Below are 12018 nucleotides of genomic sequence, written 5' to 3'. Positions count from 1 at the left end.
CTGCATTTGTAATCCCCTGAACAACGCAATATAATCACGCAGTTCAATTATTTAAAAGAAAACGAGTAAGACCTTTGTATTGCCACATCATGTGATAAAACGCAACTAATAGACTGTCGTACATGTCGTGAAATCCACCGTAAACTTCATTAAACGGGAGTTAAACCATCGCAGTCAAAACACATTGCTCATGCATTAGTTCTGAAATGAAATGTACAAATAACACTCGGAATAAAGGGGGAATCCTAATTGGAAATCAAATGTCCATAACACACACACAGCACTGCAGGCTCATTGCATTTGTCACATTCACAATTACAATACACTGGGCATGAAATGAAAAGGGAAATAAATCTCATATCATTGTAACATAAAAATACATATTATGTTGATCCATGCATGTAGTACATGCTAATAGGAGCAGAAACTGCTTTGTGTTTTTAGACGTTGTTAAAGGGACTTTATAATCATCTTAGCAAGTTTAGGCAATGAACTTTAAATGTAGTTTATAATGATATTATGTCAAGCAGGAAAATGAGTAAGAAGCAGAATATACCGGGAGCACAATTCTCCATTACACCTCTCCATTGTAATAAACAGTAGTGAGGTAGCGACTAGACAATGAACTGTGTGGAATGAAAGCAGACCATTTCATTCCAAAAGTTCTATTTCATTGCAGTCTATTTCAGGGCAGGCTTAGTTGAGTTAGAACAATAGGTCCCAATTACTGTATATTGCTGTCAGCAAAACAAGAGGAATGCTTCGGTTGGATGTGTCAAACCACTGTCCTAGGAATAACACCTCAAAATGGAGCCTGGAAGTTAGTTTACAGCTCCAACTCAAACAAATATACACTCTCTGTTAAGTTTGTCCACAAATATTATTGGAGCTTTTAGCAGGGAGATTTGTGTACAACTATTGGTTGTAAGACATTAGATTTGATCATGTATTGTTTGTGGATTACACCAGTCCCTTTAATAACTGGTCAGCTTCAATGATTCCAAATTCTAACTGAATTTAAACATGATGACAAAAAGGGAATGGCAAAAAAAAGGGAAAAACAAACAAAATACAATTGACAGGAAGTTTAGTTTAATTATGGTTTAATGGGTTTAACAAGGAATTGTTGTGGATCCATTCTAGAAGGTTTGAGGGGAAACAAGCCAATGACATGACAAGAAAACAAAAACATTCCAGAATATTCTACAAGATCTGGTAAAAAAGGTTTACCTTTCTCCTGCAGCCAATCTTCTACCGGCCTCTTATAATTGAATGGGATTTTCTTATTACCCATTTGATAGCGCTCAACGTCGCTTGGTCCTTTAAAGTTTGAAAGTTTAGAGAAAAACTTAAAACAGTCGGCAAAAGCAACTGTCAAACAATCATCATTCACATTTAGACACCGATTTAGAAAAATGGTTTAGCCTTGTTTATAATGAAAAGTAAAAAATTGTTATGCGGAATTTCAACATAAATATTTAGTTGTTTAATTTAGAAAACTTGGTAAAATAGGATTTTTGAGAATATTGGACAGTCAATGGTCTACTTGAGCAACGCTTGGTTTCAAATAAATAAACAAATAAACATAGACAACAATCCTGTAAGCCCACGTCCTTGAGAACAGAACACACAAAGAACCTGGAAAAATCATTCAATCGTCTGTGCATTCATTTGTGTTGAACAATACATTCCACATTTCAATCTACATAAAACCTGAATTCATTAAACCTCAACAGCTGTGAAGGGAAAAAGATCAGTATGTTAAATAGGTTTGCATGTCTGAACAGCCCTACTCAGGAACAGATATATCAGACGTGATTTTGAATCACTTATCCCACTGGACAACACCTGAACACTTGAACGGTGTCCCCAATGGCACCCTATTCCCTATATAGTGCACTACTTTTTACACAAAAGTGCAAAAGTAGTGCACTATATAGATAAAAGGGTTCCATTTGATACATAACCCTGCTCTTACATTTCAAGCGGCCAAGGAACAAGTCAGTTTAACAACTATTTTGGATTGAAAGAGGGGAAATAGGTAGCGAAGGAGTGAAATAAAACAGGTAATTTGCGGAGCTGCAAACCTGTTGGGAGAAAAGTCCCCTGATGACAGAGGACGTTATTACCAGGTGGTGTAGGAGTAGGAGTGTGTCTGTGTGTCTGTCTGTATGTGCGTGGTGCGCATGGGTGTGTGTGATTATGATTGTAGTGTGTGTGTTTGTGTGTTTGATTATGGGTGTAGTGTGTGTGTGTGTGTGTGTGTGTGTGTGTGTGTGTGTGTGTGTGTGTGTGTGTGTGTGTGTGTGTGTGTGTGTGTGTGTGTGTGTGTGTGTGTGTGTGTGTGTGTGTGTGTGTGTGTGTGTGTGTGTGTGATTACGGGCATAGTGTGAGGTCTCTCTGTTAGAGTGATACCCTGGTTGCTGCTCTGAGACTGAAGAGAGCGTGTTCTGGCAGGAGGATTAACTTTAAGCCTGAAGAGAACATGTTCTGGCAGGTGGATTAACTCTGAAACTGAAGAGAACATGTTCTGGCAGGAGGAATGAATCTGAGACTGAAGAGAACATGTTCGAGCGGGAGGAATAACTCTGAGACTGAAGAGAACATGTTCTGGCGGGAGGAATAACTCTGAGACTGAAGAGAACATGTTCGAGCGGGAGGAATAACTCTGAGACTGAAGAGAACATGTTCTGGCAGGAGGAATAACTCTGAGACTGAAGAGAACATGTTCTGGCAGTAGGAATAACTCTGAGACTGAAGAGAACATGTTCTGGCAGGAGGAATAACTCTTATCTGATGCATATATCCAGCAGGGCTTTGTATTTTACACAGTACAATCTCTCTCCCTCCCTCTCCCTTCCTCTCCCTCCCTCTCTCTCTCTCTCTCTCTCCCTCCCTCTCCCTCCCTCTCCCTCCGTCTCCCTCCCTCTCCCTCCGTCTCCCTCTTTCTCTCTCAATTTAATACATTTCAAGGGTTTTATTGGCATGGAAAACATTATTTTAACATTGCCAAAGCAAGTGAAGTAGATAATAAAACAAGTTAAAAAAACAATACATAAGTTCCATATTATGTTTATGTACAGTGTTGTGCAAATGGTGAAAGTACAAAAGGGAAAATAAATAAACATAAATAAGGGTTGTATTTACAATGGTGTTTGTTCTTCACTGATTGACTTTTTCTTGTGGCAACAGGTCACACATCTTGCTGCTTTCTCATCGCTCTCTCTGAACTATTTTCAAGATACATATCTACAGGATAAGCTATATCTCTAATGTGTGAGCCTGTGATTGTATAATATGCTAAACATATAGAATATTTGCAATGGCCAATTCCCATCCTTCCTGTGCATGTGGATGACATGCTGAGGCTTTATCCATGCATTCAGTGATACACTTCTACTATCAATTATCGGGGGATCAAATATGGCTTTGTGTTTTCAAACATACAGATACTACGGTCTGTGAAGTTTGTACTGAATAATGTAGGAAGTGAAATGATGTCACTCCTTCCCTCGATGAGGATGATTTGGAGAAACAAAGACACTTTGACACTGTTTCAAGGTACTGAAGGAATAAATAATACATTGACTGCAGCTTTTTGGAGTTGATAATAGGAAGTGCGAGACTTCAAAAGCGCGAATATAGTGAATATACTTAAAGGCCCAATGCAGCCATTTTTATCTCAACATCAAATCATTTCTGGGTAACAATTAAGTACCTTACTGTGATTGTTATCAATTAAAATGGTTAAAAAAAAATTAAAAAAAATAGCTTCTTAGCAAAGAGAAATTTCTCAAGCAAGAATTTAGCTAGGCCTGAGTGGGGCTGGAGAGAACTGAAAACGAGCTGTTATTGGCAGAGAAGTTTGGATCTTCTTATCAACTAATTTACCGCCTTGTGATGTCACCAGGCCATCTCACCAAAACAGGCTGAAATTTCAGGCAGTCTTTTCAAACAGCTCTTACACTTAAAGGGCATTAACATTATTTAAAAAAATGCCACAATATTATTCCAACCTCATAGTGTGTTGAAATATATATATAAAACACATGAAAATCACATTTTTGTGGCCTTTAATACATCTCTTTTAAAATATCGCAGCACACTCGGTGAGTCACATGTTCTCAGAGGATAAATCTCAGATATGATAACGTCACAACATGTTTCAGTTACGCGGGGAGACCCCCTATCAACTCAGCTCAATCATATATCCCCCCAAACTATGGTTAGAGGAGAACACATAACACATTAACTAATGGCTGTTTGGGAGTCTCTCTCACCCTCTCCTCCTCTCTTTCTGTCTTTTTTCTGCTTTTCTTTTTTCTTTTCTTATTTCTTAAGAGAGAAAAAACTGTGTGGCTTCAAAGTGTTCAGGTTAGAAAGGGCTGAGAGGGAGCGTGGGTGTTGGTAGGGGGAGGAGAAGAGGAGGGGACGAGAGGAGGAGGGGAGGAGGAGGAAGAAAGGAGGGGAATGTAAATGAAGATGGAAGGGCTGCTCTCTGTCAAGCACTACAACTCTTTGAAAAAAAGGTTATATTTAGAACCTAAAAGGGTTCTTCAGCTGTCCCCATAAGATAACCCTTTGAGAACCCTTTTTGGTTCTAGGTAGAACACTTTTCACAGAGGGTTCTACATGGAATCCAAAAGGGTTCTATCTGGAGTCAAAAACATCTCTCCTATAGGGACAGCCGAAGAGCAGGGTTCTCAGTGCCTTTGATCCAGACGCGGTGTGGAGACTAAGAGGCAGCAGCCTCCCTGGACAGATAGAGGGAGACCCTGGTTGACTGTTTGAAGAGCAAGGGAGTGCTCCTGGTTACAAACAGTACGCACCTACAATACTGACTATGCCACTTCTCTCTCTCTCCCTCTGTCTTCTTCTTCTCTCTCTCTCTCTCTCCCTCTATGTCTTCCTCTCCCTCTATGTCTTCCTCTCTCTCTCTCTCCCTCTGTCTTCTTCTTCTCTCTCTCTCTCTCTCCCTCTCTCTCTCTCTCTCTCTCTCTCTCTCTCTCTCTCTCTCTCTCTCTCTCTCTCTCTCTCTCTCTCTCTCTCTCTCTCTCTCTCTCTCTCTCTCTCTCTCTCTCTCTCTCTCTCAATTTCAATTCAATTCAATTTGCTTTATTGGCATGACGTAATAATGTACATATTGCCAAAGCTTATTTTGGATATTTACAATATAAAAATTAAAATGAGAATCAAAATTGTCAGCGGGACAACAGTAACAACAATAACCAAGTGTCAAAATAACCATACATTCAACAACAACAATAAGAATACAGTAGAGGACATGTGCAGGTTGATTGGTCTGTCAGACACTGTCCCTCAACTTATGGCAGGCAGCAATGTAGTGCGCTGCCAACCCACAGCTCTCTGCATCCTCCCCCAACAGGACAGGTAGCCTACTCTCATCAGAGAGGTCTTCGAAACCTTGAATAAGGGTTTCAAATTTGGGGAAATGACACTCTCTAATTGTTTTATATTTTTGACATTTTGTCAGGAAGTGCAGCTCCGTCTCAGGATCTGCTGTTGTGCAGTGGTTGCACAGCCTTTCCTCTACAGGGAGACAGGTTTTCCTGTGTCTACCCTTCTCAATGGCAAGCCTGTGCTCACTGAGCCTGTACTTTGTCAAGGTTTTTCTAAGGTTTTGATCAGTAACCATGGTCAAATATTTAGCCACCGTGTACTGTCGATTTAGGGCCAGATAGCACTGCATTTTGCTTTGTGTTTGTGCTTGTATTTCCCAATAAGCAATATAGTTTTGTTTTGACTGTGTTGTAATTTGGTTTATTCTGATTGATTGGATGTTCTGGTGCTGAGGCTTCAGTGTGTTAGTAGAACAGGTTTGTGAACTCAGCCCCAGGACCAGCTGGATGAGGGGACTATTTTCTTTGCTCAGCTCTTGGCATTGCAGGGCTTGGTAATGATATGAGAGGGGGTCACTGTATTCTTTTTTATTTTTTATTTTATTATTATTAGTGGATATTTGCCTAATTCTGCCCTGCATGCATTGTTTGTAGTTTTCCTCTGGACATGTAGGATAATCTTACAGAACTCTGCATGCAGGGTTTCAATGGAGTGTTTGTCCCATTTGATGAAATCTTGTTTTGCAAGTGGACCCCACACCTCGCTGCCATAAAGTGTAATTGGTTCAATTACATGTTCAATTAGTTTTAGCCTAATTTTAATAAGTATTTCAATTTGAATTAGCTTTTTAATGGCGTAGAATGCCCTGCGTGCTTTCTCTCTCAGTTCATTCACTGCCTCATTAAGGTGTCTAGTTGAGCTTATTTTTAAACCTAAGTAATTGTAGTGTGTGCAGTACTCTATATATTTTGTACCAATTGAGAACTTTGGTCTAATTCCCTGATCTCTCTCTCTCTCTCTCTCTCTCTCTCTCTCTCTCTCTCTCTCTCTCTCTCTTTCTGTGTCTCTCTCTCTTTCTGTGTCGCTCTCTCTCTTTCTGTGTCTCTCTCTGTGTCGCTCTCTCTCTTTCTGTGTCGCTCTCTCTCTTTCTGTGTCGCTCTCTCTCTTTCTGTGTCGCTCTCTCTCTCTCTCTCTCTCTCTCTCTCTCTCTCTCTCTCTCTCTCTCTCTCTCTCTCTCTCTCTCTCTCTCTCTCTCTCTCTCTCTCTCTCTCTCTCTCTCTCTCTCTCTCTCTCTCTCTCTCTCTCGCCCCCCCCCCCAAGTGTAAACAGACAGTACCCACAATACTGACTATACCGCTATTTTTCTCTCTCAGTTCTTCCCTCCTTTTCCATGTTTTTATTTGTTGTCTATGTCTTCTCCATGGTGCCTGTCGAGAGGCCCTCACATGGATTTCTGTAGGTATGTGTTGAGAACATGTCTGGAATTAAGATGAAAGCAGGAACAACTTGTATGTGTAACTCTAAAACGGTGTCTGTGTGTGTGTGATTCCAATTCTTCACAGCAGCCAAAACAATATGTGAATTTTTCCCCTCTTGATGGGAGTGTTTCAGTGAGAACACACATCGTCACGGTGACAGTCAGGAGGCCATCACTCGATGCCGAGGGCGTATCAACTCTGTGAAAACGGAAGAAGATTTGATACCCTCTCCATCCATCCTGTCTAAAATCTCTGCTTTAAAAATCTCTGCCGCTCTTTAAAACTTCAGGTTATAACCTGAATCTACCCTCTATTCTCCTATCTGTCAACCTCACCTTCACTGTCCTCTTATGTCTGTCTGTCAACCCTACCTTCACAGTCTTCTGTCTGTCTGTCAACCCTACCTTCACAGTCTTCTTCTGTCTGTGAACCTCACCCTCACTGTCCTCTCCTGTCTGTGAACCTCACCCTCACTGTCCTCTCCTGGCCGTTTAAACTCACCCTCATTGTCCTCTTCTGTTTGTCTGTCTGTCAACCTCACCCTCATTGTCCTCTTCTGTCTGTCTGTCTGTCTGTCAACCTCACCCTCATTGTCCTCTTCTGTCTGTCTGTCTGTCAACCTCACCCTCATTGTCCACTTCTGACTGTCTGTCTGTCTGTCAACCTTACCCTCACATTCCTCTCCTGTCTGTCAAACTCATTGTCTGTCTGTCTGTCTGTCTGTCTGTCTGTCTGTCTGTCTGTCTGTCTGTCTGTCTGTCTGTCTGTCTGTCTGTCTGTCTGTCTGTCTGTCTGTCTGTCTGTCTGTCTGTCTGTCTGTCTGTCTGTCTGTCTGTCTGTCTGTCTGTCTGTATGTCTTTCTGTCAGTCAACTTTACTCTCACTGTCCATTCCTGTCTGTCTGTCAACTTCACTGTCCTCTTCTGTCTTTCTGTCAAATTTACCCTCACTGTCTTCTCTTGTCTGTTTGTCAACTTCAATCTCACTGTGCTCTCTTGTCTGTCTGTCAACCTCACTCTCACTCTCCTCTCTTGTCTGTCTGTCCAGCTCACCCTCAAGGTCCTCTACTGTATCATTCTTCATCTATTACCAGAACTCTCCTTCTCCCTCTCTCTGCCTGCATCGCTGCCTGTCTCCATCTCGGCCTGCCTCACTCCTTCTCCCTCTCCCTTTCTCTCTCCTCTCCTTCTTTCTCCTGTTCCTTCTCCCTTCACACCTCTCCCAAATCTCTCTCTCTCTCTTTCAATCTCTCCCTCCCTCAACCCCTCTCTCTCTCTCTTGCTCTCTATTCCACTCTCTCACTCCATCCCTTTATTTCAGACTGCACTTATATTTCCTCAGTATCTCCTCTCCTCTCAGACAGACAAAGAGACAGAGCAATCATCATTTATCATGTTGCCCTGAGCTGTCGACGGCGTTCAAAGGATGAGTTAGACCAGAGGCTAAGGGGCGGCTGCTGCAGAGAAAGGAGCTGCTTATCTCTCTCTCTCTGTGTCTCTGTGCATGTGGAGAAAATAGGCTTGTAGGCCTGTAGGAAAGAGAGTGTGAGAGAGAGAGACATAGACATAAAGAGAGAGATTGTGTTGGAGATAGAGAGGTAATCATGTTTGGCCAGTAGGGTACATGAGTATTTATCTCACTCACTAAGGCATCGTTTGTCTGTCGGTCTTGTCAGAAAGAGAAAGCGAGGCTGGAGGACTGGGTGAAATTAAAGGGTGTGTGTGTGTGTGTGTGTGTGTGTGTGTGTGTGTGTGTGTGTGTGTGTGTGTGTGTGTGTGTGTGTGTGTGTGTGTGTGTGTGTGTGTGTGTGTGTGTGTGTGTGTATACTTACAGAATACATTGGACCAACTATTGAAAACAACCAGAATACATTAGTCCACCTATTGAAACCAACCAGAATACATTGGACCACCTATTGAAACCAACCAGAATATATTTTGACCACCTATTGAAAACAACCAGAATACATTGGATCACCTATTGAAAACAACCAGAATACATTGGATCACCTATTGAAAACAACCAGAATACATTGGATCACCTATTGAAACCAACCAGAATACATTGGACCACCTATTGAAACCCACCAGAATATATTGGACCACCTATTGAAACCAACCAGAATACATTGGATCACCTATTGAAACCAACCAGAATACATTAGACCAATTATTGAAAACAACCAGAATACATTGGAGCACCTATTGAAACCAACCAGAATACATTGGACCACCTATTGAAAACAACCAGAATACATTGGACCACCTATTGAAAACAACCAGAATACATTGGATCACCTATTGAAAACAACCAGAATACATTGGATCACCTATTGAAACCAACCAGAATACATTAGACCAACTATTGAAAACAACCAGAATACATTGGACCACCTATTGAAACCAACCAGAATACATTGGACCACCTATTGAAAACAACCAGAATACATTGGACCAACTATTGAAAACAACCAGAAACGCCCCCAGTATATATGTTGTCTCAGTATTAGACAGGAGAACATACACATACATTTTAGATGAAACATGAGATGGTGTAACTTAACCATGACACTTGGTTATTGTTGTTACTGTTCTCCCGTTGACAATTTGATTCTCATTTTTTTTCAATTATATTGTAAATATCCAAAATAAGCTTTGGCAATATGTACATTGTTATGTCATGCCAATAAAGCAAATTGAATTGAATTGAATTGAATTGAGTAAGACAGACAAAAATAACTAGCTAGACAGAGCAAGAGGAGCTGCACACAAACAGAGAAACCAGAGAGCGAGAGAAGGGCACAGAGAAAGGGAGAGAGAGAGATTATGAATGAGAAAAAGACACACAGAGAGAGAGACACAGAGAGAGAGCGAGAGACACACAGAGAGAGAGACAGAGAGAGAGAGAGAGAGAGAGAGAGAGAGAGAGAGAGAGAGAGAGAGAGAGAGAGAGAGAGAGAGAGAGAGAGAGAGAGAGAGAGAGAGAGAGAGAGAGAGAGTGAGAGAGAGAGAGAGATAGCGACACAGAAAGAGAGAGAGAGAGAGACACAGAAAGAGAGAGAGAGACACAGAAAGAGAGAGAGACACAGAGAGAGACACAGAAAGAGAGAGAGACACAGAGAGATACACAGAAAGAGAGAGAGGCACAGAAAGAGAGAGAGACACAGAAAGAGAGAGAGAGACACACAGAAAGAGAGACAGAGCGCGAGACACAGAGACAGAGAAAGAGAGAGACACATAAAGAGAGAGAGACACAGAAAGAGAGCGAGAGAGACACAGAGAGCGAGAGAGAGACACAGAAAGAGAGAGAAAGACACACAGAAAGAGAGCGAGAGAGACACAGAAAGAGAAAGAGAGAGAGAGAAACAGAATGAAAGAGAGGTACAGAAAGAGAGAGAGAAACAGAACAAGAGAGAGATACAGAAAGAGAGAGAGAGAAACAGAACGAAAGAGAGATACAGAAAGAGAGAGAGGGAGAAACAGAATGAGAGAGAGATACAGAAAGAGAGAGAGATAAACAGAATGAGAGAGATACAGAAAGAGAGAGAGATATAGAAAGAGAGAGATACAGGAAGAGAGAGAGATACAGAAAGAGAGAGAGAGAAACAGAACGAGAGAGACATACAGAAAGAGAGAGAGAGAGAAACAGAACGAGAGATATACAGAAAGAGAGAAAGAGAGAGAGAAACAGAACGAGAGAGAGATACAGAAAGAGAGAGAGAGAGAAACAGAACGAGAGAGAGATACAGAAAGAGAGAAAGAGAGAAACATAACGAGAGAGAGATACAGAAAGAGAGAGAGAGAAACAGAACGAGAGAGAGATACAGAAAGAGAGAGAGAGAAACAGAACGAGAGAGATACAGAAAGAGAGAGAGATACAGAAAGAGAGAGAGAAACAGAACGAGAGAGAGATACAGAAAGAGAGAGAGATACAGAATGAGAGAGAGATACAGAAAGAGAGAGAGAGAAACAGAACGAGAGAGAGATACGGAAAGGGAGAGAGAGATACACAACGAGAGAGAGATACAGAAAGAGAGAGAGAGATACAGAAGGAGAGAGAGAGAAACAGAATGAGAGAGAGATACACAAAGAGAGAAAGAGAAAGAGAGAGAGAGAAACAGAATGAGAGAGAGATACAGAAAGAGAGAGAGAAAGAAACAGAATGAGAGAGAGATACAGAAAGAGAGAGAGAGAGATACAGAAAGAGAGAGAGAGAGAGAAACAGAACGAGAGAGAGAGACAGAAAGAGAGAGATATATACAGAATGAGAGAGAGATACATAAAGAGAGAGAGAAACAGAATGAGAGAGATACAGAAAGAGAGAGAGATACAGAATGAGAGAGAGATACAGAAAGAGAGAGAGAGAGAGAGAAACAAAACGAGAGAGAGAGATACAGAAAGAGAGAGATAGAGATACACAACGAGAGAGAGATACAGAAAGAGAGAGAGATATACAGAAAGAGAGAGAGAGAAACAGAACGAGAGAGAGATACAGAAAGAGAGAGAGAAAAACAGAAAGAGAGAGAGAGATAAACAGAATGAGAGAGATACAGAAATAGAGAGAGAGATACAGAAAGAGAGAGAGAGAGAAACAGAACGAGAGAGATATACAGAAAGAGAGAGAGAGAGATACAGAAAGAGAGAGAGAGAAATACAGAAAGAGAGAGAGAGAAATAGAACGAGAGAGAGAGACAGAAATAGAGAGAGAGAGAAACAGAATGAGAGAGAGATACAGAAATAGAGAGAGAGAGAAACAGAATGAGAGAGAGATACAGAAAGAGAGAGAGAGATACAGAAAGAGAGAGAGAGAGAAACAGAATGAGAGAGAGAGATACAGAAAGAGAGAGAGAGCGATACAGAAAGAGAGAGAGAGATACAGAAAGAGAGAGAGAGAGAAACAGAACGAGAGAGAGAGACAGATGTTTCTCTGAGTGGGGGCACGTTGCAGAATGGATGACTGGGTCTGGAGGGAACATAACATGCAGTTATACTGTATATATCTCACTCCCCCCCCACCCTCTCTTTCTATTTCTCTCCCACTCAATTCAATTTCAACTCAATTTTAAGGGCTTTATTGGCATGGGAAACATATGTTAACAATGCCAAAGCAAATGAGTTAGATAACAAACAAAAGTGAAATAAACAATAAAAATGAACAGTAAACATTACACTCACAAAACT

General features: G+C 41.2%; 1 protein-coding gene across 6 annotated transcripts in view; it reads right to left on the bottom strand.

Moving 5' to 3' along the window:
- The window catches only part of LOC139582567 (neurexin-3b-like), a 626716-nt gene that overhangs the window by 74536 nt on the left and 540162 nt on the right, over positions 1-12018 (bottom strand). For 5 of the 6 annotated variants that reach the window (XR_011676380.1, XR_011676381.1, XM_071412690.1 and 2 more), the window contains one exon: positions 1231-1320. The exons of the other annotated variant lie outside the window; for it this stretch is intronic. Coding sequence is in view for 3 of the 5 variants with exons in the window: in XM_071412690.1 (XP_071268791.1) it covers positions 1231-1320 (90 nt within the window). In the remaining 2 variants the exon portion in view is untranslated. The remainder of the gene's footprint in view (positions 1-1230; positions 1321-12018) is intronic. 6 annotated transcript variants of the gene reach the window in all.

The sequence above is a fragment of the Salvelinus alpinus genome, chromosome 8 (genome assembly GCF_045679555.1).
Source record: "Salvelinus alpinus chromosome 8, SLU_Salpinus.1, whole genome shotgun sequence".
In the NCBI taxonomy this organism is placed as follows: Eukaryota; Metazoa; Chordata; class Actinopteri; order Salmoniformes; family Salmonidae; genus Salvelinus; species Salvelinus alpinus.
This window is presented reverse-complemented; position numbering and strand designations above follow the sequence as displayed.